This window comes from Acanthochromis polyacanthus, chromosome 9, assembly GCF_021347895.1.
Source record: "Acanthochromis polyacanthus isolate Apoly-LR-REF ecotype Palm Island chromosome 9, KAUST_Apoly_ChrSc, whole genome shotgun sequence".
Classification (NCBI taxonomy): domain Eukaryota; kingdom Metazoa; phylum Chordata; class Actinopteri; family Pomacentridae; genus Acanthochromis; species Acanthochromis polyacanthus.
The window spans coordinates 12,117,799-12,145,653 of record NC_067121.1 but is presented as its reverse complement, the minus strand read 5'-3'; the positions used below and the strand labels follow the sequence as shown (position 1 = coordinate 12,145,653).

The window sequence follows — 27,855 nt, the reverse complement described above, 5'->3', positions numbered from 1 at the left end:
TGGGGGGGTGGGGGTGGGGCGAATATTCGGATACCAAATTAATATCTGGATAGTGCCGTAGCGAACAAATATTCAGATATTCGGGATATTCGGGTCCAGCCCTATAAAAAAGAAAAACTGAAATATCACATGGTCATAATTATTCAGACCCTTTGCAGCGACATTCATATTTAACTCACATGCTGTCCATTTCTTCTGATCCTCCTCCAGATGGTTCTGCTTCCTTATTGGAGTCCAGCTGTGTTTAATTAAACTGATTGGACTTGATTAGGAAAGGCACACACCTGTCTACATAAGACCTTACAGCTCACAGTGCATGTCAGAGCAAAAGAGAATCATGAGGTTGAAGGAACTGCCCAAGGAGCTCAGAGACAGAATTGTGGCAAGGCACAGATCTGGCCAAGGTTACAAAAGAATTTCTGCAGCACTCAAGGTTCCTCAGAGCACAGTGGCCTCCATAATCCTCAAATGGAAGAAGTTTGGGACGACCACAACTCTTCCTAGACCTGACCGTCCAGCCAAACTGAGCAATGGTGGCAGAAGAGCCTTTATGGCAGAGTGGCCCGACGGAAGACTCTCCTCAGTGCAAGACACATGAAAGCCCGCGTAGAGTTTGCCAAAAAACACATGAAGGACTCCCAGACAATTAGAAATAAGATTCTCTGGTCTGATGAGACCAAGATTGAACTTTTTGGTGTTAATTCTAAGCGGTATGTGTGGAGAAAACCAGGCACTGCTCATCACCTGCCCAATACAATCCCTACAGTGAAACATGGTGGTGGGAGCATCATGTTGTGGGGGTGCTTTTCAGCTGCAGGGACAGGACGACTGGTTGTAATTGAAGGAAGGATGAATGCGGCCAAGTACAGAGATATCCTGAAGGAAAACCTCTTCCAGAGTGCTCAGGACCTCAGACTGGGCCGAAGGTTCACCTTTCAACAGGACAATGACCCTAAGCACACAGCTAAAATAACAAAGGAGTGGCTTCAGAACAACTCTGTGACCGTTCTTGACTGGCCCAGCCAGAGCCCTGACCTAAACCCAATTGAGCATCTCAGGAGAGACCTCAAACTGGCTGTCCACCAACGTTCACCATCCAACCTGACAGAACTGGAGAGGATCTGCAAGGAAGAATGGCAGAGGATCCCCAAATCCAGGTGTGAAAAACTTGCTGCATCATTCCCAAGAAGACTCATGGCTGTACTAGCTGAAAAGGGTGCTTCTACTCAATACCGAGCACAGGGTCTGAATACTTATGACCATGTGATATTTCAGTTTTTCTTTTTAATAAATTTGCAAAAATTTCTACATTTCTGTTTTTTTCTGTCAAGATGGGGTGCTGAGTGTACATTAATGGGAAATGAAATGAACTTTTTTGATTTTGGTAAATGGCTGCAATGACACAGAGAGTGAAAAATTTCAAGGGGTCTGAATACTTTCCGTACCCACTGTAAGATTGTTAAAATCGCACAGTGTGTAGAGGCCTTAACATTCTTTAGCCAGATATGAAATAATTATTAACAGAGCTTTTGGTATCTGTGTACGGCTAAACAGATAGAATGAGAACATCATAAATTGTTGCCTCTTGGATGAAAACCTTTAAGCATTTTATGTTAGGCGAACAGGTGTGAAATCCCAAAGTAACACTGTAAATTTAGTTAATGTACAGAAACTAATATATATAATGTTAATTATTTTTTTTTGTCTTTATGTTCTCCAGTAAGAACTAAAAGTGACAGAAGATGTCAGAGAAACAGCACATTTAACAGTTTTAAATGAAATATTGACGTAGAATGTTATTTTCTGACAGTTTACTGTCGTTTTTAAGAGTCTGAGAAGCTGAAAGAATGCAGTTGAAAACCATGACCACATAAAAATACACAAAAATATGTTTGTTTACCTGAGTAGCAATGATGCGAGGAGCAGGTTTAGGCGACTTTTTGAAGATTCCTGCAAATCCTCCTGTTTTCTCCTGTAAAATGTTAAAACACATCAATAATCAAAAACAGAATTCTTTTAAAAAAACATGCAGTGATTGTGTCAACATCTGTACCTTAGATCCGGCTGCTTCTAAAAGGTTTTCACAACTAGAGGATAGTTTCTTGTCCTCGCTGGTATTTGATTCCTGAATAAACAAAACACAAGATAAATAAAAAATTAAAACACATACAAATTTGCAGCTAAAATAAAATAGTTTATTATATTGTAATGTCTAAGTAAAGGTCTTTACTGCACCTCATCGGCTGGTTTCTGAGTTTTCTTAAACATCCCACTGAAGATGTTTTTCTCCTGAAATCAGACGTTAAACACATAAATAAGTAAAGTAACAGAAAACAGGACAGCAAAAAGTAAAAAACACAGCCAGAAAAGTTGATAATCCATCTATTTTCTTCCATTTATCCTAATAAAAAATAAATTCATGGGCTTATGTTTGATCAGTTTGAAATTAGACATGTAGAATGAAGTGGTTTTGATAAAATATCACAATTTTAAGCTTAGATTTACTTAATTTTCACGACAAAACAGCAAATTACACAAAATTTGTTCAAGGATCACCTCAAAGTTAAAAATCAAGAGATCTTCCATGTATTTATTTTTATATTTACAGTGATGTCATTTTGGCTTTTTATGTATTTTTTTAAAGATAACATGCCTTTCAATCCCATCATGTGTTTGATAATAAAAAATAAAATTCACCTCATCCTATTGATTTAAATGAATGTCTCTGAGCACGAATAGTGTGAACATGTGTAATTTAAGTAATAAATTCCAAAAAAACTGCTAATGACTTCTAAATTGTGCTGAGAAGCGTATCATTTTATTTTTACAGTATCTGGTTAATGGAAAGTCTTTATCTTTAACACATTTTTTAATGTTGATATTATTGAGAATAATGTTGAAAGACCCGAAACGCCCGATGATCTCAGGAACATCACTGAAGATGTGTCGCGGTGCATCTTAGGATGCATTTATCATTCAGAATTCTTTTAATTATTCAAAAAAAAATCTGTTTATTGTATCTTGTGCCCACAGGTGTTACTATCACTGGTATAAAAAAAAAGGTGACTCCACATACTACAAATATTTTTAATTTGTTTCCATACTTGTCTAATCTTTGCTTTGTGTAAACAACCTGCAGTTCAGCTAAAAAGTTTTGGAATTTTTGTCACGTGACTGTTAGTCACAGCAAAGTGAGTGTTGACTTCGAAGTTGTGCTAAGAAGTGTAGAATATTTTTATTTTTTATTTTGTACAGAATCTGCTCATGGACATGGTTTATCTTTAACACATTTTTAAATAAGACATACAGAATAAAGCCTTTTTCCTAAAATATCATAATTTTGACGGCAGAACAGAACATTTAATTAGTTCAAGAACCTTCTGAACGTTGACAATGTGATGATTCTGTCCGTTTTCACAGTTTCTGGATCTGATAAGTTGTGTGTGTGTTATTTTAGCATTTTTTTTAAAGACAAAATGTCTTTCAAATGTGCTGTGTTCATTTTTATCTAAAATAATAAAATTTAAGGAACTTAAATATTTAAATATCCTCCAGCTCAATACCTTTGTGTTGTCATTTTCAGCCAAACTGTCGTTGCTTGCAGACATTTCCTTGTCCTACAATGGAATAAATAAATAAAACACATAGTTATTATTAAAATGTGTACAACAGATAGTAAAACAAACTCTAATGCACTCACTTCTGCTGCTTCGTCGTCTCCAGATGCTTTGGGAGTTTTCTTGAGAAGTCCACTAAACAGCCCACCCTTCTCCTGATAAACAGACAAGATGTAAAAGGATTATTTATTTAGGATTGTTGTTGCACTGACAGACTGTATCATAGGGCTGGCCTGAATAGCAATTTGTGGGCTCTGGATATTCGCCTCAATTAATGAAAAATATCCGAATATTCGGATCAACCGTTATTGTAGTGACCTGAATGTTATCTGTACTGTCTACTGTACTTTTTACTCTGGTTGTCTTTCAAGTTTCTGTTGGTAAATGAACAATGCAATGTTTTAATGAAGGTATAAACATATTTAATCTCAAGCAAATGTGTTTATTATATGTTTATTTTTTATTTTATCACGATATGTGATGTTTCCTACATGTTTATCTGTCTTGCCGTTATGATAAAACCAAATATGGATGCAAAAACTGAATTTTATTGTTCAAAAATAAAGTTAAAAAACACCACAAACATAAAATATACATTAATTTGCTTGATAACATTCTCTTGATTGATTCAGAAGAAAGCTAAGCTCCCAACACCAAACCAGTAAGTGTTTATGGTTTAGCCAGGCTCCTTAAATTTCACTTAGCATCTGTGTTTCAAAGCATACATTCGATTTATTTTTCCCCGTAGATGGCTCACAGCAGCACAAGATTAAAAAAAATCCAGTTGTAGTGTCTAGAAACATGCTCAGGATTCTTTATTTAGCAGAATTATTTTTATCTGAGTGACTTAAAGCTAACCTTGGGATGAAATTTGACTTTTCTCTTAAGTTGTGCCTTCAGAAACACTCTGTTAGAGGTCAAACAGGCAAATATGGCGATGTAAGAAGGATAATGTAGATTCAATACATTCACAAGAGAAAAGATCAAAACCATGACAAGAAAGAATAATCAAAGCTCTGAAAATGAGATTATGAAGAGGATAAGTGAAGGGAAGATGCTCAAACTGTTATTTTTCTCTATTTTTAAGACCAGGCTTAAAACGTTCCTTTTTGACAAATCTTATAGTTGGGGCTGACTGGGTGACCCACAGGGGTTCGGCTTGTGTCTTCATTTGCACAGCTGACTCCCTCTTGGACGTCCCTTCGTTCTGCCTCTAGTCATGCTGCTATAGGCCTAGGCTGCTGGGGGACTTTTCTTGACGCACTGAGCCCTTCTCTATCTACCTTTACATTTAATATGTATACCGTTATTGCAGTACATTCACTCTGTTTCCCCCTGTGCTATTTCTCCGAGTGTCCCTGGTCCCAGAGCTGGATGCTTCAGATCTGCGGTTGATGTTCCACCAGCTGGTCCAGTCTCCACCATGTCCACTGTGGGATGCTGTTGCTGACCTTCCTCCAGCCCTCTGCTTCCAGCTCCCTTTTTCCACCAGTCAACTCTGCATTGCCCTCATTATACTGTTATGCTAACTTACATACTGTTTGAATTTTACTGCTAGCTATATATGGAGTATGTTTAATGTCAGAGCCGTACATCATAAGAGTAAATTATGAGTCAGTTTTCAATGTTAGCTTATACTTTGTCTGTGCCACATATCCTGTCATGCATGTATCCAAATGTGTGTTGTGTTTTCCTTGCTTTCCCACCCCTCCCTCTTCTCCCATCCCTCCCCCTTGCCCTCTTCTGTCCTTCTCAACCCGCCCGGCCAGCAGGCAGATGGGTCCCCCCTATATAGAGCCGGGTTCTGCTCGAGGTTTCTTCCCTGTTAAAAGGGTGTTTTCCTTGCCACTGTCGCCTTTGGGCTTGCTCTGGGGGTCAGGCATATGGGTTCTGTAAAGCGTCTTGAGACGATTTGACTGTAATTGACGCTATATAAATAAAATTGAATTGAATTGAATTATTGAAGCAGGAGAACAGTTTGTTTAACAGGTTTCTGTGTGCTGCTGCATTCACTGACCTCGTCGAACAGGTTGTCGATGCTGGCCGATCTTTTGAATATTCCAGCCAGGCCTGCTTTTTTCTCCTAAAACACAAACGCACTTCAGTTATTTCTACACAAAGTTTACTGCATCCGACAACACAACAATTTTAAACATCAGATATTGATGCAGTGGCTCAAAATGACCATTTATTTAAGTACTATCTTAATGTCCGGTTACATTACGGTTATTTTACATAATAAAGAGCCCATATTATTCACATTAATTTTATTTTTGGGGTGTACTGGAATATCTTTAGATGCTTTAATGTTAAAATAAACACATCATTGTTCTCATACTGAACACTTTTTTCTCAAGTTCTGCTTGACACGCTTCGTTTTAGTTGATTTTTAGTCACTTCAAGAACTTCAAGGTCTGCTCTGATTGGATAAAAGTGAGGAAACCATAGTTGTGTTTGTCACCCCTGATCTCTGGGTGAAGAGATATAGCTCTCACAGAAGCAGATCTAGTGAGTAAATTATGCTAAACTATGAGGAAAATGTTCATATTTTGTTTGAGGTTTGAAACTGTTTGGCAAGAGATATGCAAATATGTTACACAATAATGTCGATAAGTAATGGATGGAAAGCCTGGACATCAAATGAGGTATTCCAGGCTGGTTTTCTGTTGCAGACCAAAATTAACGTTGACGTGGAATTTGGGCCTTGAAAGCCTGCAGATCTTTACATGCACAAAAAAGATATAAAAACACACCAAAGGGAAGAAAATACTCCTAATACTTGTGCTCTGCAAAACTCACTTTCAATTTGTAAAATCTTCTTCTTTTCCTTTCGACTTTTCCCTTCAGGGGTCGCCACAGCGAATCAATTGCCTCCATCTAACCCTGTCTTCTGCATCCTCTTCTCTCACACCAACTACCTTCATGTCCTCTTTAACCACATCCATAAACCTCCTCTTTGGTCTTCCTCTAGGCCTCCTGCCTGGCAGTGGGAACCTCAGCATCCTTCTACTAATATATTCACTCTCTCCTCTGGACATGTCCGAACCATCTCAGTCTGGCCTCTCTGACTTTATCTCCAAAGCCTCTAACATGTGCCGTCCCTCTGATAATGCAAATGTTTCCACAGTGTGCAGAATATGATTATATAAAATTTGTTTCTCTACAAAAATAATAATCTGTTGGTTCTGTAACATTTTTTAAGCATTTTCTAAAATCAAGTTGCATTTATATATTTGGATGCAGCAATTAGTTTTTTTCTTGTTTCAAGCTACAGACATTCATATTACTTTTTTATTTATTCAGATATTGCGTAAAGGAAAACATGACTCCAGAAGCCATTCTCTTCACTATTAGTATTTTATACTTTAAGTATTTTAAGTACATTTTATGCACTTATTCTCTACTTTTACATAATTAGGATTTTAAATGCAGGACTAAACTTGTAATAGAGTATTTTTATAGTGTATTATTACTACTTTTACATGAGTGTTTGCTTTTAAAAATGTAAATGTGATCATAATTTTCTTTTTAATCTTGCTTTGTTAACACTTAAAAAAAATGGATGTGAGAAAAACCGTTGGAACACGAGAAGTTTCTAAACTGAAACACCTTTGGTACGGTAGTGCCAGTCAGATTCTCACTGCTGCCAGAAAACTGATCCTTAGCATTTCCCTCCAACTCCTGAATTCAAAACAAAAGAATACAAAAAAAAAAACAGTTAAAAAACAACACCTTTCTCTTTACAGGATGTTATATTATCGTTGTATTATACCTTCTCTGCTGCAACGCTCTCTGCCAGTTTCTTCTTAAACATGTTGCTGAAAATGTTTTTCTCCTAACAATAATAAACTGATTTCAGTAAATGTTCCAGCTGCAAACATTTGACCGACAAGTTTTATTACATTACGCTCACCTTGGTGCTGCTATTCTCAGACAGGTCGTCTTTGCTGCCCGACAGCTCTTTCTGAGCTTCTCTGTCCTAAAATCAAAGAAATTTATACAGCATGAAGGGGAAATGTTTAGAAACCTTTTGTACAGAAACATTCACTTACAGAAGACTCTGCCTTTTCTTCTGATGATTTAGGAGTCTTTTTGAGGAGTCCGCCAAACAAACCTCCATTTTTCTCCTGGTGAAACAAAGAAAAAAGCTCATGATGGGAATTTTTTTCTGGACAATTTTTGCATGTTTTCTGATCCATATAATAACTGATCCAGTCCAGTTATACAACTCCCAGTTTAGGGAAACACACAGCAGAAAGAAGAGATGATGTGACACTTTATGTGATAGTTTTATCACTGATTTTTATCGAAAGGCTGATACATTTGAGCTTGAATCTACATTTCTGTGGACAAATCTCACGGTACTTCTAAGTGAATTTGCTGTGCTTGTAATACTCTGCCAAGGAATGTTGTGGAGTTATGTGATGATTGGTGTACGTTTACCCATCTGTTTGTTCTCCTGTCTGTCTGTCTGTTCGCAACATTACTCGACAACGGATGAATGGATTTGGATGAAATTTTCATATACACTGCTCAAAAAAATTAAAGGAACACTTTGAAAATACATCATATTTCAATACGGGGAAAAAACAAAGTGGACATTAGCATTGATATGGGCTGGATAATGTGTTAGGAATGAAAAGTGCCACATTGTTTGATGGAAATGAAAATTATCAACCCCCCAGGAGGGCTAAATTCAAGACACCCCAAAATTAAAGTGAAAAACTGATGTGGCAGACTGGTCCATCTTGCTGAAATTCCTTGGCAGCAATTCAAAATGGTATTCAGTAGTTTGTATGGCCTCCATATGCTTGTATGCATGACTGACGATGCCGGGACAAGCTCTGAATGAGATGATGGATGGTGTCCTGGGGTATCTCCTCCCAGATCTGAACCAGGGAATCACTGAGCTCCTGGACAGTCTGAGGAGCAACCTGATGGTGTCGGATGGAACAAAACATAATGTTCCAAAGGTGTTCTATTGGATTCAGGTCAGGTGAGAGTGGGGGCCAGCTGATAATATCAGTTCCTTCATCCTCCAGGAACTGCATGAGTTCTCTTACCACATAAGACTGGGCATTGTCCTGCACCAGAAGGAATCCAGGACCACTGCACCAATGTAGGGTCTGACAATGGGTCAAAGGATTTCATCCTGATACCTACAGGCAGTCAGAATGCCGTTGTCCAGCCTGTAGAGGTCTGTGCGTCCCTCCATGGATGTGCCTCCCCACACCATCACTGACCCACCACCAAACCGGTCATGCTGAACAATGTTACAGGCAGCAGAACGTTCTCCACAGCTTCTCCAGACCCTTTCATGTCTGTCACATGCGCTCAGGGTGAACCTGCTCTCATCTGTGAAAAGCACAGGGCACCAGTGGTGGACTTGCAAATTCCTGTGTTGCCAGTCGAGCTCCACGGTGCCAGTCAGCAAGCACAGGGGCCACAAGAGGACGCTGGGCCCTCAGACCACTCTCATTAAATCTCTTTCTGATTGTTTGATCAGAGACATTCACACCAGTGGTCTGCTGGAGGTCATTTTGTAGAGCTATTGCAGTGCTCATCCTGTTTGTCCTTGCACAAACGAGCAGATACCTGTCCTGCTGATCGGTTGAGGACATTCGACAGCCCTGTCAAGCTCTCCCAGACTAACTGCCTGTCTCCTGGGACCTCCTCCATGCGCTTGAGAATGTGCTGGGAGACACAGCAAACCTTCTGGCAATGGCACGCATTGATGTGCCATCCTGGAGGAGTTGGACTGTCTGTGGAACCTCTGTAGGGTCCAGGTATCGCCTCATGCTACCAGAAGTGACACTTACCCTAGCCAAATGCAAAACCAGTGAAAAACAGTCAGAAAAAATTAGGAAGGAAAAAATGTCAGTGGCCTTAACCTGTAAACTCATTCCTGTTTTGGGGGTTGTCTCATTGTTACCCCTCTAGTGCATCTGTTGTTAATTTTATGAACACCAAAGCAGCTGAAACTGACTAAAAAGCCCCTCAGTTACTTACTTGACCAGATCAGTATCCCACATGTTTCACTGATTTGATGCAATACTTGGATTAAAAAGTGTTCCTTTAATTTTTTTGAACAGTGTGTGTATTCATATATATATATATATATATATATATATATATATATATATATATACACACACACACACATTTCATTTTGCATACGTAAACAGACTCAAGAAAGATGAGAATATATACGCACATGAGGTGTTTATTAAACACCTTTAAAGGTTCATGCTAGACTCCCAGACTAACACATGAAAAGAAAACTTCTTCTTGCAGAATGTGTATATATATATATATATATATATATATATATATATATATATATATATATATATAAAAATTGGTCTTTGTGTAATTTCGGACCTTCTCTGAAAATTTCATCATATATATGTATACTGACAGTCAATAGAAACTTTGAGGTAGAAATGTACGCAGAATTCTACTTGTAGGGGGGTTGTAATTATTCATTGTGGATTTACTGATGATCTAGTGCCCTGGTAGTTGAGATAATGATGAGTTGTCATTTTGTCATGATTCATTGCACATGGGTTGGTCACTTTGCAAAAGTGAACCAAATACACACCAAGCAATACTCAGTGAGTATCTGCACAATTTGAGAATGGGTTTTGAAGGCCTATATAAAGGCCCAAAAAATGCCACCATTGTTAGTCCAGTGAACAGCATCATGCCGCGTCTATCACATGAACGTCGTCTCCGGGCACTGGGTATGGTGGAGGCCGGTTTGAGCTACAGTGATGTAGCCAGGCGTATGGGCTGTTCCCAACCCACAATCAGAAGCCTGGTCCAAAGCATGCGCCGACGGATTGCTGCCTGCATCGAAGCAAATGGAGGCCATACTCGGTATTGACTGTTGTGACTTTGTGTTTGGCAGGTGCCGTTTTCTTTTGTGAAATTCTTTATTTTGAAATCATTCTTGAAACTTTAGATTTTTGTTTCTGTATGCCAATATGCTAAACAAATGATTCATATGAAGAAAACCCAGTTTGGGGCTTTAAAATAAAAATTATGTTGAAAAATATGGTCTCAAAGTTTTTAATGACTGTCAGTGTATATATATGCATATATAAGCATTGAGGGACCAAAAAAAGAAGCTGATTTATTCATTATATATATTTTAAATGAATCGGTCTATTAATCAGTTATCAGAAATTTTTACTGCCAAATATTGGAATTGACACTGGCTTTTAAAAAATCCCTACCAAAGAACACATTGGTCCTCTTGGTAGGAAATCTGAATACAAAAAAACCCAAGATGGAACAGTCGACCAACATCCAGTAATATGCACATTCTGCAAGAAGAAGTTTTCTTTTGATGTGTTAGTCTGGGAGTCTAGCATGAACCTTTAAAGATGTTTAATAAACACGTTAAGTGCATATATATTCTCATCTTTCTTGAGTCTGTTTGTGTATGCAAAATGAAATGCGATTAATATAGATTAAAAATTATGATATTTAATTGTGATAATTGAAATTAATCCACAGCACCCCTGTGATTAATCTGATAAAAACTTGTAATCGTTTGACAGCACTAATTTTAAGCAATTTATTGTAGTAGTTAAGATATAAGTCAATACACATTATTAAAACTTAGGATATAAGGATTATATTGATGTAAAGCAAATAAAAATACTCCAAAAAATTGCATTACATTATGTAAAAAATGTAAGAACATGTCCTGGTGGACTTGCAAAATGGTAGGTCTTAAGCAGTTGACAAACTTTTAAATAAGATATCAGAATAAAGTGATTTTGATGAAATATAATTTTTACAACAGAACGAAACATTTAATTAGTTCAAGTACCTGACAATGTGATGATTCTGTTTGTTTTTTACAGTTTCTGGCTCTGATGGGTTGTGTTACTTTGGCATTTTTTTAAAGATAAAATGTCTTTCAAATGCATTGTGTGCATGTTATCTTATGGATTTAAATCAATGTTTCTGAGTGCAGAAAATAAAATTTGAGGAACATTTTTCAGCTTGGTACCTTGCCATTTTCAGCCAAACTGTCGTTGCTTATAGACAGCTCCGACTGAGAGTCTTTGTCCTACAAATTAATAAGCAAATAAATACGTAATTAGTATTAAAGTGTGTAAATCAGCAGCCTCCAGTAAAACAGACAGCGTATTTCGCTTACCTCTACAGCTTCATCGTCTCCGAATGCTTTGGGTGTTTTTTTGAGAAGGCCACCGAACAGCCCAACTTTTTCCTGATAAACACAAAAAATGACAAAGAGCAGGAAAAAAAAGGACTTTATTAATTTACCATTGTTGCTAACTAATGTGATAACTAAACTGTTTCAGATTAACCACTGATGAACTTTTTAAACTGACTGACCTGTTTGTTCTCACATAAATTCTCGTTGCTGGCTGAGAGCTCAGAGTCAGGATCCTGCACACAAAAAGGCCATCAAAGTATTGACACCAAAAACAGACACTGATGAGATGAATATGCATTAAAAATTTTCATCTTCTGAGTAGTTTAGACATTAAAGGCTACACATAATTTAAGCAATAGCCTCACAATGAGATAATATTTCACTATTTTTTGTTCACTTTGTCATTTCACAATTCACAGCTTATTAGAAAGTCAAAGGGTCAAAAAAGATTGGCAGATAATTTTAGGGCCTTTAGGGCATACCAGTGGAAGCTTGTCCTTATAATTTGTGCAATTATTCAGAGTTCCTACGAGATCTTGCTACTGAAATTCTGAGAAATGTTTTGAAGTAAAGATGTGAGCAAACACAGTTGAACAATCAATGTCCACATGTGATAGCGTTTCAGTGAAAAAACTGAGAAATGTTTTTTTTTTTTTTAAAAAAGCCTTTAAAACAGATTATATCTGCACCAACAACTAATCATGTGTTTGTTGAGGTTCAAAACTGCACAGAACTAAAACAAGGTTCAGTTCTGCTAAAAAGAAGAACAGAAAACACACTGATGGAAGTCATTCAGAATTATAACTTATAACATTGGGACCATTTTTTTAGCTAATTAATCAAGGTCCCCACAGTTTGTCTTTTTGGTTTTCAGCTCAAAATACTGCAAAGATGTTTCATTCCACCATGACTGTGTAACTCTAGTTTTCAACGGCTGTTTTGCTGAGAAAACCAAAGAGCTGGAGGAAGAAAACACTTCTGCTCAAGTTGAATTTCCTCAATTCCTACACTTGGATTCAATTTTGAGGTACATTCACTTCGGGATTTCGATTTTATACTACTTTATACTTCCGCTCCACTACATTTTTGTAAGAAATATTGAATTTTCTACTCTCCTACATTATCTGTGTGTTTAAAGATGCCAATTTACACAACAGATAATAATAAAAACATTTTGAAACACAACATTTTTAATTATTAAAACAGAAAATAGATTTTCACGATAAGGGACCTTTAACTGTTATTCATCAAAAGGATATATCACTGATTATTTAATATTTGTTCATCTACATTGTTTATTTTCTATTTTATTTGTAAATATGTAAATAACTATGGGAGTGGGGTACTGAGTGACTGATGGTTGAGACGGAGAAGGGGTAGGGGCCCTTTTCAGATATGTTGGGTTATTATTTTTTTCTTTGTTTTGTTTCATTTGTTTTGTTGGTGTTTATGAATATTTTGTGGATTTTTCTTCCCTCACATGTCCAAAATTAAATCATTCATTCATTCATTCATTCATTCCCAAAGACATCTACGTCATTAATTAGATTCATTAAGGAGATATTTTTTAAGAACAATCCATTCGGTTACCTCCTCTGATTGAGCAGTTTCTGCATGTTTTTGTGGCTTCTTGAATATTCCGCTAAATATTCCTCCTTTTTCCTGAAACAGATACATTCAGAGGGTAAAACATCTGTTAAAACGTGCTCCTGGACCACATTAGAAATCATGTGTTTCTACGAGTAGCCATACTGGAAATGGAGAAAAAAAAAAAAACAGCTGTCAGTGCTTTAAAACAATGGTATTAATCACACATTTTCATTCAGTCTTTACAGAGAGACATTAATAGCCGATCACATTAAAAAGTAAGATAAGATACTCCTTATTGTCCTAAACTGAAATTTGTCTTGGTGTCACAGTAAAGCTGCAACTCTACAATAAACAGCAGATCAAACAATGACAACAATAAAACCAATAAAAACAAAAACAAGTGCCAATAATAGTTGAATAACCAGAGAAACAAGTGAGTTAAAAAGAGAAGTTCATCCACACAACAGGGAAGTTAAGACAGTCTGAAAATGTGACGTTTGGTTTTGAAAATTCCAGATAAACGGGTGAAAAAATTCTGCAGAAATTCAGGAAAATGTGTGAATGAAACATAAATCGAGTCACTGACCTTTGTGTTCTCATTTAGAGCTTCAGTGCTGCCAGAGAGATCGTCGTCTTGTGACGTTTTCTCCTAAGAAATGAAAACGTCAGCTGAAACCTCTTCAACACAGCAGGCCTACATTTTACCACCACTGAGGAAGATCCTGGCTCATTTCTAGATTTGTTCGCCTGACAGCCGATTCTGACGACATGCAACTTTAAAAACACGGATTTACTGGTTCAAAATAGTGACAGGATAAAAAAATAAATAAATCACCTCATCTGTTGGAGGACTTTCTGAACGTTTGGACAACTTCTTAAACATTCCACCAAATGCTCCTCCTTTCTCCTGAAATACAAATGATATGCTTATAGATTTATATTTTATTTCATAGTTACATTCATCCACCAAAAGACAATCAGCACCGAACACAGGAAGTGATAGAAAAAGTATCCCAAGCTGCTAAAGGAGCACAAGAATTATTACAAATTTATATTTTAATAGATGATTTCACAGCTTGAGGAGTTTCCTGCAAAGTTTGTTCACTATCACACCTACAATTAAGTTTTTTTCTATTCCTTAAAAGTTAAAAACTCTACAGTAAAGAGGTATAACATGTTTTTCACTCCAATTGTTTGTAGTAAGCAGTTGAGCAAAACAAGAAAGGTTAAATTAGTTTTACATTCAACTGTGAATTACATATGTATATGGATATGGATTTTATGAATTTTAGTAAATTTAAATTAGTTGTTTAATACCTGGACAAAACAAAAATGGAAATCAGTGCATTAGAATGACATTTGAACATCAGAACAGAAAACAATCCGCTAAGTTTAAAAAAATAAATACAATCGAAAAACAAAAGTTCTTTGAAATGCAATTACAGTCAGAAAAAGATCAAGTGAACTTGTGATAAATGTTTCTGCATCCAAATTATTGTTCATTTATTTTATTTTGAGAATTTCAGGACTCAGATTCTGAAACAGATATTATCTTTATTTTTTTAGGGTGTCGAAGCTGTTTTTATTCGGTTAAATTGTTTATATTTACTGCTGCTGCTTTATGGTGGTTTTGTATAAAATGTCACAGATTTAACTTGAAAAATCTACAGCACTGTCTAGGGAAAAAAGGGTGTAGTCAAACTGACCTTTGTGTTGGGAGCCTCAGACAGACTGTCACTGCTGCCTGAAACATCTTTATGTGCCGACAGATTCTCCTAAAACAAAAAGACAGAATTTATTCACTTTATTCATTTTTTTGGACAATTTTCTCTCAACAATTGTGATGATAACATGACAGGTGAGGTTAAAGCATGTTGTTTTTCTTGCAATTTCTTGGTTTAATTAAGGTTCTATATAATATACTGTACTTTTTTGGTTACATATTAAATGCTCCAGACAGTGTATTGTATTAAGGGAACCAGAAAAGTCTAAAATATTCATAGTGTGATGTGTTTTATTTTGAGGCACCACATGGGTCAGATCTAATAAAGTAAAAATCACTAAATAAAGCCTGGAGAAAACATCAGAGAACAAACCGACAAAACAACAAGAGGAAGTAGATTTCCATTTTCTCAAAATAACTTTTTTTATCTACAATCACACAAACACACCACATTCTTCTCTGTTCTTTGTGCTTTGACCTCCTGGTCAGGTTTCAGATTTCAGGTCTGGTATGAAACAGTGACTGCTTTCAACGTGTTTCCTCGGAGTCGCGGAAAATAACTAAGTAAATGTACCCAATTACTACACTTGGGTTCAATTTTGAGGTACTTTTACGGGAGCATTTCGATTTTAGAGAACTATATACTTCCACTCCACTATATTTTTGTAAAAAATATTGACCTTTCTACTCTCTAATGGTTATTTATGCCTTTAAAGAAGAAGATTTACACAAAAGATAATAATAAAAAGATTTCAAAACAAAACATTTTTAAAGATTAAACCAGTGGTTTCCAACGTCTCACAAAATGCAGTTTGTAGTCAGTGTCAGTGATTTTTCTTCTTACATGGTTTAATATCAATAAATGATGAAATGGTCCAGCATCTCAACAAAAATTTACCAAAAAATTTACCAAAAAATTACAAACACATTTCTGTATCAAAACTTATTTTTTTCTTTGTTATTTTCCAATTAATCATCACATGATCCGTCAGATGTGTCTGGTGTCTATGTATAATAAATCAAATGTAAAGTAGGTCAAGCCTGCAGCAGCTGAGACACCAAGCTTCTCTATTAATAATTTAATATTGGCATAAATAAAAATGTATCAGTCACAGAGACTAAACCAACACCAGACCATAAGATAACACTCAGGTTTGCCGTTTTGGTACTTCTACTTATGTAAGGGATCTTAATACTTCCTCCAGCACTGCTTTGAACTCATTAAGAAAAGGAAACTTTTTTCCCTCTGTGTTACCTGAACAGAGATTCATTCGCCTGTGAAACTTTTGGGTGTTTTTAAGGCTTGACTTCAAACTATGGACTGCATTTCCTTGTTCCTGTCACAGGACTGAATTCACGGATTCACCAGCAGGTATTTTTTTGACTTGTTATTGCAGGTGAAAGAAATTACGTTGACCATGACTCAGATCTGTCAAGCAGCATCCTAGATCTACCTCATGCAAATGGAATGTTTTAATATCTATTCTACCAAAAACAAAATGTTGTAATGCTGTAACAAAGCATGCTGGATGTTGGAAGGAGTGATATTGTACCTCAAAGACCACTAATTTAAAGGATAATTGCACCTTTTTCCTGTCTTTACGACATAATTTGCTGGACAAACGGTGCTTATGGTCTGTCCAGAGTTTCTACACTGTATTTTTGATCAGCTGTACCTCCCCGGTTGTTTTCGGAGTCTTTCTGAGGAGTCCACTGAACAAACTGCCTTTCTCCTGCGGAAAGAAGAGAAAAGCAAAATTTATAAATTGTAATTTCAGAGTTACCAGGAAATTATCAGTGGAATATTTGTCTTCCAACAGCAGAGCGACAGGTACTTCAGCTTCGTCACACTGTCACGGTGACTCATGGAGTTTCAGTGGGAGTCGGTTCATTGTGAAAGACTCACCTTGTTCTCCGACAGGCTGTCACTGCTGGCAGAAAGCTCGCCATGCAACAGCTCTGCCCCCTAAACACAACAGAAATGTGACTCAACCTGTGTGAACAACAATACTGAGATGTAGACACGAAAACCGGAACACAGGAAGAGGAAACGGGCATATGTCGAAATAATCTGGTCAGGAAGCAGATTCCTTATCATTCGAGTAAATGTTACATAACAAACCAGCTAAGTGATTAATGATTTTTCCTTTTCAGTAGCAAGAAAAACTAATTTATAAAGAAAAAGATAACATTTTGACTCACAATGCATTAAAAGCTTCAGAAGAGATGATTAAATATGCACACAAATATATATATATATATATAAAAAAACATCATAGTTTCACTGGTGCAATTTGCAACAAAATAAACACGAGTCACTCATCAGAACAGATTTTTACTAAAATTATCAGGTATTTGTACTCTTATTTCTTTACTCAGCTGTTTCTTTCTGTGGTACTTGCAGAGATATGGACACAATTGGGATTCATTAGGATTTTTGTTCGCAAACTCTTAACAGCCAAAGAGCTTAAGTGAATAATGCAAAATGTAATTTTTTTTACATTTTTGCATTGAAGTTCTCAACCCTAAAACTTAGCTGTTTTTCTCTTTTGTTAACCTTTATTCACCAACTGTGTGGTAGCATCAATGTATACCTAAAGATAAACTGAGGAAAATGGAACAAATCAATGAAATCAAAGTCTGATCATGCAGTAAATACATCTCAGAATTCATAGAATTCATACTGTTTTTCATTATTTTTATCTTTTTAAGAAAAACTTTGTGAACAGAAACTTGAAACGGATTCCAAACTTTTGGTTTGTAGCGTAAATATGTAGATACATTACCTCTTCCAGTCGGGAGCCTTGAGATGATTTTGGAGATTTCTTAAACATCGCACTGAAAACATTCCCCTTCTCCTGAAAAGACAAGAAAAAAAACTATTTGTCATGTCTGTATAATCCATTAGATACACACGTGGACAAAATTGTTGGTACCCCTCAGTTAAAGAAGGAAAAACCCACAATTCTCACTGAAATCACTTGAAACTCACAAAAGTAACAATAAATAAAATTTATTGAAAATTAAATAATCAAAAACAGCCATTACTTTTGAATTGTTGATTAACATAATTATTTAAAAAACAAACTAATGAAACGGGCCTGGACAAAAATGATGGTACCTCTATAAAAGATTGAAAACTATTTGACCAGAGTGACATGATTAACTCAGGTGTGTCATTTAATTGACATCACAGGTGTTTCCAAACTCATAATCAGTCAGTCTGCCTATTTAAAGGGAGACAAGTAGTCACCCTGCTGTTTGGTGAAAAGGTGTGTACCACACTGAACATGGACAACAGAAAGCGAAGGAGAGAATTGTCCCAGGACATCCAAAAAAAATTATAGACAAACATCTTAAAGGTAAAGGCTATAAGACCATCTCTAAACAGCTTGAAGTTCCTGTGACAACAGTGGCTCATATTATTCAGAAGTTCAAGACCCACGGGACAGTAGCCAACCTCCCTGGACGTGGCCGCAAGAGGAAAATTGATGACAAATTGAAGAGACGGATCCTTCGAATTGTATCCAAAGAGCCCAGAGCAACCTCCAAAGAAATTAAAGGTGAACTCCAAGGCCAAGGTACATCAGTGTCAGATCGCACCATTCGTCGTCGTTTGAGCCAAAGTGGACTTCATGGGAGACGACCAAGGAGGACACCACTGCTGAAATAAACTCATAAAAAAGCGAGACTGGAATTTGCAAAAATGCATGTTGACAAGCCACAAAGCTTCTGGGAGAATGTCCTTTGGACAGATGAGACCAAACTGGAGCTTTTTGGTAAGGCACATCAACTCTATGTTCATAGACTCAAAAAGCAAGCATACGAAGAAAAGAACACTGTCCCTACGGTGAAACATGGAGGAGGCTCAGTAATGTTTGGGGCTGCTTTGCTGCATCTGGCACAGGGTGTCTTGAAAGTGTGCAAGGTACGATGAAATCTGAAGACTATCAAGGCATTCTGGAGAGAAATGTGCTGCCTAGTGTCAGAAAGCTTGGTCTCAGTCGCAGGTCATGGGTCTTCCAACAGGACAACGATCCAAAACACACAGCCAAAAACACCCAAGAATGGCTGAGAGAAAAGCGTTGGACTATTCTAAAGTGGCCTTCTATGAGCCCAGATCTGAATCCCATTGAACATATGTGGAAGGAGCTGAAACATGCCATTTGGAGAAGACACCCATCAAACCTGAGACAACTGGAGCTGTTTGCTCATGAGGAGTGGGCCAAAATACCTGTTGACAGCTGCAGAACGCTCATTGACAAATACAGAAATGGTTTAATTGCAGTGATTGCCTCGAAAGGTTGTGCAACAAAATATTAAGTTATGGGTACCATCATTTTTGTCCAGCCCTATTTTATTAGTTTGTTTTTTTAAATAATTATGTTAATCAACAATTCAAAAGTGATGGCTGATTTTGATTATTTAATTTTCAATAAATTTTTATTTATTGTTACTTTTGTGAGTTTCAAGTGATTTCAGTGAGAATTGTGGGTTTTTCCTTCTTTAACTGAGGGGTACCAACAATTTTGTCCACGTGTGTATGATTGGGGTAATTTGGCATCAGACACTATAGTTAAATGTTTTGTAGAATTTGTAAACTGTCCTTACTTTGGTGTTCTCTGACAGACTCTCATTGCTGGCTGACAGGTTGGTCTGGTGTGACTCTTTATCCTGAAATGACACAAAAGGTGAAAAAAAAAAACAACTAAGATCTGAAAGTCAACATCTTGTCCCCTGAATAGATTTTTGGACAAATTGCAGCAACTAACTTCTAGAGTCCACTGAAGAAACAATAATCTAAAATGACAGATGTACCAACAGGGAATGCAATGTTAATGTTATTATGCAACACACTCAGTAAAGGGAGACATTTTTTAATTACATAATTATTGCAAATTAGCCAAATGACAACACAGGGCTTATTTACAATTTTTTCTTATGCTATAATAACTCAAAATTGACCTCTAAAATGAGCTTCTGCTGTTTCACATTTCATAAATAACGGACCAAGTAGTGTTAATGTTTATTATGAAAAATGTGTAACAGTACTGAAAATTATTCTTACTACATTATTAGAGTTGTATTAGCATATCTGTTCTAATTAACCATCTCATTAAGTGCCACCCTGCTCCATGTTTCTGTGAACAAAAACGGTTTCAAAAACACACCTGGATGGACAAACTGGACTAAAGTCTGTTGGCATTTAGTTTGAGAATTGTTCATCATTTATCCTCTGTGATTTTGACTTTGTTGCTTTCTTTTATGTATTTATTTATTTAACCTTTATTTAAAAAGGGAAAATGTTTGAAAACCAGTTCTCATTTGCAAACATGACCTGACCAAGAGGCTCCAGTAGGAATAAATACAGGGTGACACAAAAAACGGGAATTTTTTAACAATCCAATAAAACCAAGAGTGATGGAAGAAAAATATTTTATTCATAGTAATTGAAACCTTAAAACATGCCATTTAAGAAACAATGATGGAAACACACTTTGTCTGTCTGTTAGCAACATTACTCAAAAACAGACCAATGGATTTGGATGAAATTTTCAAGGAAGGTCAGAAATGACAAGAACCAAGTGATTAGATTATGGCAGTCATGTGGCTTATAGTCTCTTTGTTAAACATTATTGTACGATTGCCAGATAGCGACACTACATCAGGGGGCTGCTGATGATTATGATCCTACTACAAATCCACCGCTATGGACTAATCCGTCAGAAATGATACAAGGAACAATTGATTAAATTGTGGGGGTGTTTCCAAGTCTCATCTATTCCCGCCGCCCGCTATACATTTAGGTGACGCGATTTGGTATCCATACATAACGTACACATGCATAACAAACACCTGTGCTCAGCGCAAGGTCATTTTGTTTGCGGGTACATCTACAGTGGGTACGGAAAGTATTCAGACCCCTTGAAATTTTTCACTCTCTGTGTCATTGCAGCCATTTGCCAAAATCAAAAAAGTTCATTTTTTTTCTCATTAATGTACACTCAGCACCCCATCTTGACAGAAAAAAAAGAAATGTAGAAATTTTTGCAAATTTATTAAAAAAGAAAAACTGAAATATCACATGGTCATAAGTGTTCAGACCCTTTGCAGCGACATTCATATTTAACTCACATGCTGTCCATTTCTTCTGATCCTCCTCCAGATGGTTCTGCTTCTTTATTGGAGTCCAGCTGTGTTTAATTAAACTGATTGGACTTGATTAGGAAAGGCACACACCTGTCTATATAAGACCTTACAGCTCACAGTGCATGTCAGAGCAAATGAGAATCATGAGGTTGAAGGAACTGCCCAAGGAGCTCAGAGACAGAATTGTGGCAAGGCACAGATCTGGCCAAGGTTACAAAAGAATTTCTGCAGCACTCAAGGTTCCTCAGAGCACAGTGGCCTCCATAATCCTCAAATGGAAGAAGTTTGGGACGAGCACAACTCTTCCTAGACCTGGCCGTCCAGTCAAACTGAGCAATGGTGGGAGAAGAGCCTTGGTGAGAGAGGTAAAGAAGAACCCAAAGATCACTGTGGCTGAGCTCCAGAGATGCAGTCGGGAGATAGGAGAAAGTTCCACAAAGTCAACTATCACTGCAGCCCTCCACCAGTCGGGGCTTTATGTCAGAGTGGCCCGACGGAAGACTCTCCTCAGTGCAAGACACATGAAAGCCTGCATAGAGTTTGCCAGAAAGCACATGAAGGACTCCCAGACTATGAGAAATAAGATTCTCTGGTCTGATGAGACCAAGATTGAACTTTTTGGTGTTAATTCTAAGCGGTATGTGTGGAGAAAACCAGGCACTGCTCATCACCTGCCCAATACAATCCCTACAGTGAAACATGGTGGTGGGAGCATCATGTTGTGGGGGTGTTTTTCAGCTGCAGGGACAGGATGACTGGTTGCAATTGAAGGAAGGACGAATGCGGCCAAGTACAGAGATATCCTGGAGGAAAACCTCTTCCAGAGTGCTCAGGACCTCAGACTGGGCCGAAGGTTCACCTTTCAACAGGACAATGACCCTAAGCACACAGCTAAAATAACAAAGGAGTGGCTTCAGAACAACTCTGTGACCGTTCTTGACTGGCCCAGCCAGAGCCCTGACCTAAACCCAATTGAGCATCTCTGGAGAGACCTCAAACTGGCTGTCCACCAACGTTCACCATCCAACCTGACAGAACTGGAGAGGATCTGCAAGGAAGAATGGCAGAGGATCCCCAAATCCAGGTGTGAAAAAGTTGCTGCATCATTCCCAAGAAGACTCATGGCTGTACTAGCTGAAAAGGGTGCTTCTACTCAATACTGAGCACAGGGTCTGAATACTTATGACCATGTGATATTTCAGTTTTTCTTTTTTTAATAAATTTGCAAAAATTTCTACATTTCTGTTTTTTTGTGTCAAGATGGGGTGTTGAGTGTACATTAATGGGAAATAAAATGATATGATTCAGCTTAGCAGAAACATCATTTACTTACATATTTATCACATTTCAAGTCATTCTGAAGAAAAAATGTGTGTCAATATGAATTTCCCATTACTGTAGCCTACTTGATTTTTATGCGCTTAAAATGCTGTTTCTGAGCTGAAATGTACACTTTGGTCAAATATGTTGTCCCCGTTATTCCTTTAATCTAAAAAGACTTAAACATCATTTGCCTTCATATTTATCACATTTCAAGTCATTCTGAAGACCAAATCTGTGTGTCAGCATGAAGCTCACGTCACTGCAGCCTTCATGACTTTTTGGCACTGAAAATGCTATTTCCGAACTGAAATGCACACTTTGGTCAAATATGTTGTGCCCGCAATTCCTTCAAAACAAATCAACTTAAACATCATTTGCTTTCATATTTCATATTTATCACATTTCAAGTCTAAGAAAAAATTTGTGTCAATATGTATTTCCCATTGCTGTAGCCATCATGATTTTTTTATGCGCTGAAAATGCTGTTTCTGAGCTGAAATGCACACTCTGGTCAAATAGGTTGTCCCTGCAATTTCTTTAATCCAAATAACTTCAACATCATTTTCCTTCATATTTATCACATTTCAAGTCATTCTGAAGACCAAATCTGTTTGAAAACATTAAGTTCACGTGACTGCAGCCTTCATTTCTCGATACTTTTAAAATGCTATTTCCGAACTGAAGAGTACTGCACTCTCTGAATGCTTTTCTTGTTTTAGTTGAATGAAGAGAACTCGCAAAATAGGAATTTCATGGCAACCACTGTGTTTCTGCTGTGTATATGACAAAGTTCTTGAATCTACAAACCATACATAGAACAGAAATACACAAATGACACTGAGTAGAAGAGAAGGGAGGAGCTGTTTCTAATCATTTAATTTACAACTTCAGATGTTGAATAGTGCCTTCCTGTGTTCAAACTCTTCAGGATTCTAATTTAAAGCTGCTGTCCGGAGTTTGAATCGCAGCGTCTCCCAAAACACTGGTGGTCCCACCCTCCGTCCCTCTGATTTCGCCCTTTATTTGTGCACGCGCGGAGTACATGAGAGGAGTGCCCGGAGTGCTGCAGCATCTTGCCTGTTTTGCTGTTTTCCACTCTTCTACATTTAGTACATTTAGTAAATAATAAAGGAATTACGTTAGAATTCTGTATTGAGTCTAACTTGTCCTAATACCAAAATAACATGAATCTGCTAGGACGAACGAGTAAAGTTTCAATATGTGATTACACTCGTGTATCCCTCTCGATGACGTTGTTTATCAAACTGTGCATTTACGCGTGTATATGTGTTACATTGTTTATTTATTTCTATCCAGAGTTCAGAATTGCATGACTCCTCTGACGAAGAGTATGTCCCAGACGCCCCAACATCTTCCTCCAGAGGTCGGGCATCTAAACGAAGCCGTCAGGCGGGCTATGGAGGCCGTGGTCGGGGAGCGAGGCGAGCACCCCGAGCCAAAAAACGTCCTGCAGTCTCTTGGCCTGACAAGCCGTGGGATTGGTAACTTTTCTGGAAGTTGCTGAGGCCTGATGCTCTCTCCTCCACAAGCAAAACAAATGTGCGCGCGGTTGCGTAGTGCGTAGCTCGCCCACCTCTGCATGGGCTTGCTTGCTGTGCGCGTAACCGTTGATTGACAGCATGACAAAGCTGAAGCTCGAACTTGATTGGTCGGCAGCGACCGGCGCTTTTTGGAATAACATGGTGGTCTATGAGAGGAAGGCGGAGCTCAGGAATAAATTTTCATATCGCGTTATACTAACTTTATATTATAGTATCGAACTAGACTAACACATTTAAGCTTTGTTAAAAAATAATACATAAATTGAAAACAAACGGAAACTCCGGACAGCAGCTTTAAATCAAAAAGTGCATAAAAGAGCAGACGACCACAAATTTAGAATTTCATCATTTCCCACATTACCTGTGCAGGTGTCTCCTCTCCAGGAATCTTGGGAGATTTGCGCAGGATGCCGCTGAAAAAACCTTTCTCCTAATGAAAGATAATGCAAATTAATTTGTCAGCGACTCTTACATAATGATAATTATAAAGCTGCGTCACAATCCTCTTCTTGCAGAGATTAACACGTCTCAGCTCACCTTTGATGGAGCTTCATTCAGATTAACAGTGCTGCTGGACAGATCTCCATGCAGTTGGTCCTAAAACACAAAATGAACAGTTTCTATATCTTCTTTAATACAAACATAAAGACGGATGCATTATTAGATTTTTTTTCAATGATTCTACCTCATCGGTTTGAGTGGCTTCTGCTGGTTTCGGTGACTTCTTGAAAATCCCGCTGAAAATGTTTCCTTTTTCCTGAAAGAGCGCACACACCCTCAGTTATGGAAGATTTATTGGGGTCAAGTTCAGGTCAATGAGAGGTCACCTAGCAGGTAAATCTACTGGAGATGTGTGTGTACACTGCAGTTAAAGATAACGTTATCTGTCACAGCAGCTACTGGAACACAAAGCTGCTCACCCTGTTTTCAGACAGACTGTCACTGCTGGCAGATAGATCACTATGGGCACTCAGAGTCTCCTGAAACACCAAAACAATGGATTATAAAGTTCAAAAAATCATATGAAGTGACAATAAAGCAGAATTTTTGATTCTGTCCCATTTCCAGCCTTTATGCTAAGCTAACTGTTGGCTGTAGCTTCAAATTTAGAATACATATATGAGAACAGCACCAGTCATGACAGTGCATTTCCCACAATATCACACAATTATTTTAACATTTCAGATCAGCATTTTAATAAGTGGAAAGTCATTTCTTGGCAGCTCACCTGTGCAGACGTCTCATCTGCTGGTCTGTTGGATTTTTTAAGGATGCCAGAGAAGAACCTTCGATTTTCCTGTAGAGAAATGCAGCAGAAAACATGCCGACTATCACTTTGATAATGTGTTAAAAATTTATTTTTACTTCTGACATAACCACAAAAAATTAAATATGTGAATGTTGCTGTTAGAATGCTGATGGTCACAACTTAGAATGCTGATGGTCACAACTTGGATCGCTGATGGTCACAACTTGGAATGCTGATGGTCACAACTGAGAATGCTGATGGTAGTCCTTATTTCTTCATAGTCACTCAATGATAACCTCATAAGTGTAATTCTTCTAACAGTTACCAAATATTTGCTGCATGTATTTTGAACTAGAGCTAATTCCCCATAAAAATAAGACCATCTCAACACAAAAGGTTCACAGTTTTGGTTGCTTTTACTACACTGAACGCAGCTCGTCGTCTCCAAGCACTGTAAAGTTTCTGTCATTAAAGCCGCTAACGTACGACTTACGATGGACTGTTCTGATGTTTTCTCTTCTTCTGCATGTTCGGTATCACTGTCTGCTTTACTGACCTGGCAATGCACGCAAAAATGAGTAAAAAGGCAGGAAATGATTAAAACTGGAAATTTAATGAAGAAAAACAGCAGAAAAGTTGATGTTACCGTCACTGCCGGAGAAGATGATTTCTCTTTGGGTGTTTTTGGGAACATTCCAACGAGCAGACCTCCTTTGTCCTGACAAAAAGGGTGAAAGATAAAAAGTTTGCCTATCAGACCTGAGAATCTAGAAAGCACTCATGATTTAGCGAGACACTTCATCTTCTCTGAAATTAGGTAGAAAAGGTCTGTGCACAGGTCTGCATCAGCCAAAACAAACAGAAAAATTTCCACATTTCTGATACTAACAAAATTCCAGCATCATTCATCCCTGATAGTAAATTATACCTGTAGTGAAATTAACATTTTATTACACCTAATCTTATCATATAGGCCCAATGTAGATGCAGATGCTTGACAAATGTAAAAAACATGAAAATTATCTAGACTTACCAGCAAAACATCATTTTTTTCTTTTTTGGCAACATTTTCCAACTAAACTGTAAACTTTTAGCCTGACGGGCGTTTTATTCTGGGTCGATGCTAATGTAGATTTTATTGCGCACCACTTGTTACTCTGTGGCTCCCACTGAAAAAAGCGATCATCTTGTGTTGTTTTCAAAGTAAACTCCTTCTTAAAAGAATGATGATGATGCATGATTTAGTTTGTTTGGAAAAGCAGAAGCAGAACTTTATTGTTACCAGGAGCGTATTGTTTTTATTTTGTACCTGTTTGGGTTCCGCATTCTTCTCTGGCTTGTTTTTTTCTGCAGATTGTTCCTTTTCTGAGCCTCCTTCCTCTGCCCTCGGATCTGGACTCGGGTCTCTGCTGGCCTGAAAGAAGAGACAACAATACGATCATTCTGTGGTTTGAACAACGAAACCAGAATAGAAGAGAAATTAACTTTTAAATTCAACTCCTCTCTACAGCGGTCCACTACTGTGTGGACACCGGTGTCTACTGTTTCTTTATATTAAAGACAAGTTTTTACGTCAAAATTACGTTTGCATCAAACAAATTTGCATCTCAGATTCACTGAGCAACTTCTAACAGATATCTAATTTTTTTTCCCAAAGGTTTACAGGTGTTTACAAAATATTTTGTAATTGATAAAAGTATCTTTCAAACTCGTACTTTCATACAGCCTGAAATTTGGTTTCTGACACAAAATTGATGAGCAAAATTTACGGAGTTCTAAAGTTTTGGAGACTTTCTTGATTTTTGAAAGTTTATTTTGAACATTTCAACAACAAAAAAAAAAACAAAAGGCAATGACTAACTTGCTCAATAGGAGTGAGAAGAAGTCAAGAAGAGAAGGTACTTTTTTGCACTAAAACAAAGGGAAAAAATTGGAGTTGTTGCTATGTATAGGTTATTATGCTGTGATTTTACTGGTCACTTGAGATCCAATTGGGCTGTATGTGGCCCCTGAACAATAATGAGTTTGACACCCCTGACACATTCAATCATGAAGCTTTTAGTACACTGGCTCTGAGGTATTTCACCACCGGCTATAAAGGCGTTCATGAGAAAACAACGTACCAAGAACTGTTACTTTTGAGATGCCATAGTGAAAAAGGAAAGAAAAAGCTCCAACAATCTCAGATAAATCCTTCTGGAAATTAAACAATCTTTGTGTAATTACTATGGAGCATCTATGCATGTATCTGGTGTGATAAACAGCGGAGGTAACAAAATTATAAAACAGATAGCCTGGTCAGGGAAACAATAAATCAAATCTCACTCTTTGGTTGAAATCATGTCTTAGTTGAGATCTTGTAGGGATGATGCCTCAGCATTTCCAGGTTTTAGTCTGATCCTCAGAAGTTAAGTATGACTTCTTAACTGCACATATCTGAAATTCTA

At 37.4% G+C, this 27,855-nt stretch overlaps 1 protein-coding gene across 1 annotated transcript in view; it reads right to left on the bottom strand.

The window, feature by feature from the left end:
* Window positions 1-27,855, bottom strand: part of LOC110970973 (uncharacterized) — a 59,818-nt gene that overhangs the window by 16,825 nt on the left and 15,138 nt on the right. The window contains exons 12-40 of the mRNA XM_051953315.1: window positions 26,718-26,822; window positions 26,055-26,126; window positions 25,902-25,964; window positions 25,388-25,456; window positions 25,080-25,139; window positions 24,845-24,916; window positions 24,697-24,756; window positions 24,521-24,589; window positions 19,736-19,798; window positions 17,911-17,982; window positions 17,031-17,090; window positions 16,801-16,857; window positions 15,108-15,176; window positions 14,237-14,308; window positions 13,988-14,050; window positions 13,402-13,473; window positions 11,991-12,044; window positions 11,791-11,862; window positions 11,641-11,700; window positions 7,670-7,744; window positions 7,531-7,596; window positions 7,390-7,452; window positions 7,227-7,298; window positions 5,635-5,700; window positions 3,701-3,772; window positions 3,564-3,617; window positions 2,236-2,289; window positions 2,054-2,125; window positions 1,901-1,972 (exon numbers count right to left, since the gene is read on the bottom strand). Coding sequence (XP_051809275.1) covers window positions 1,901-1,972; window positions 2,054-2,125; window positions 2,236-2,289; window positions 3,564-3,617; window positions 3,701-3,772; window positions 5,635-5,700; window positions 7,227-7,298; window positions 7,390-7,452; window positions 7,531-7,596; window positions 7,670-7,744; window positions 11,641-11,700; window positions 11,791-11,862; window positions 11,991-12,044; window positions 13,402-13,473; window positions 13,988-14,050; window positions 14,237-14,308; window positions 15,108-15,176; window positions 16,801-16,857; window positions 17,031-17,090; window positions 17,911-17,982; window positions 19,736-19,798; window positions 24,521-24,589; window positions 24,697-24,756; window positions 24,845-24,916; window positions 25,080-25,139; window positions 25,388-25,456; window positions 25,902-25,964; window positions 26,055-26,126; window positions 26,718-26,822 — 1,950 coding nt within the window. The remainder of the gene's footprint in view (window positions 1-1,900; window positions 1,973-2,053; window positions 2,126-2,235; window positions 2,290-3,563; window positions 3,618-3,700; window positions 3,773-5,634; window positions 5,701-7,226; window positions 7,299-7,389; window positions 7,453-7,530; window positions 7,597-7,669; window positions 7,745-11,640; window positions 11,701-11,790; window positions 11,863-11,990; window positions 12,045-13,401; window positions 13,474-13,987; window positions 14,051-14,236; window positions 14,309-15,107; window positions 15,177-16,800; window positions 16,858-17,030; window positions 17,091-17,910; window positions 17,983-19,735; window positions 19,799-24,520; window positions 24,590-24,696; window positions 24,757-24,844; window positions 24,917-25,079; window positions 25,140-25,387; window positions 25,457-25,901; window positions 25,965-26,054; window positions 26,127-26,717; window positions 26,823-27,855) is intronic.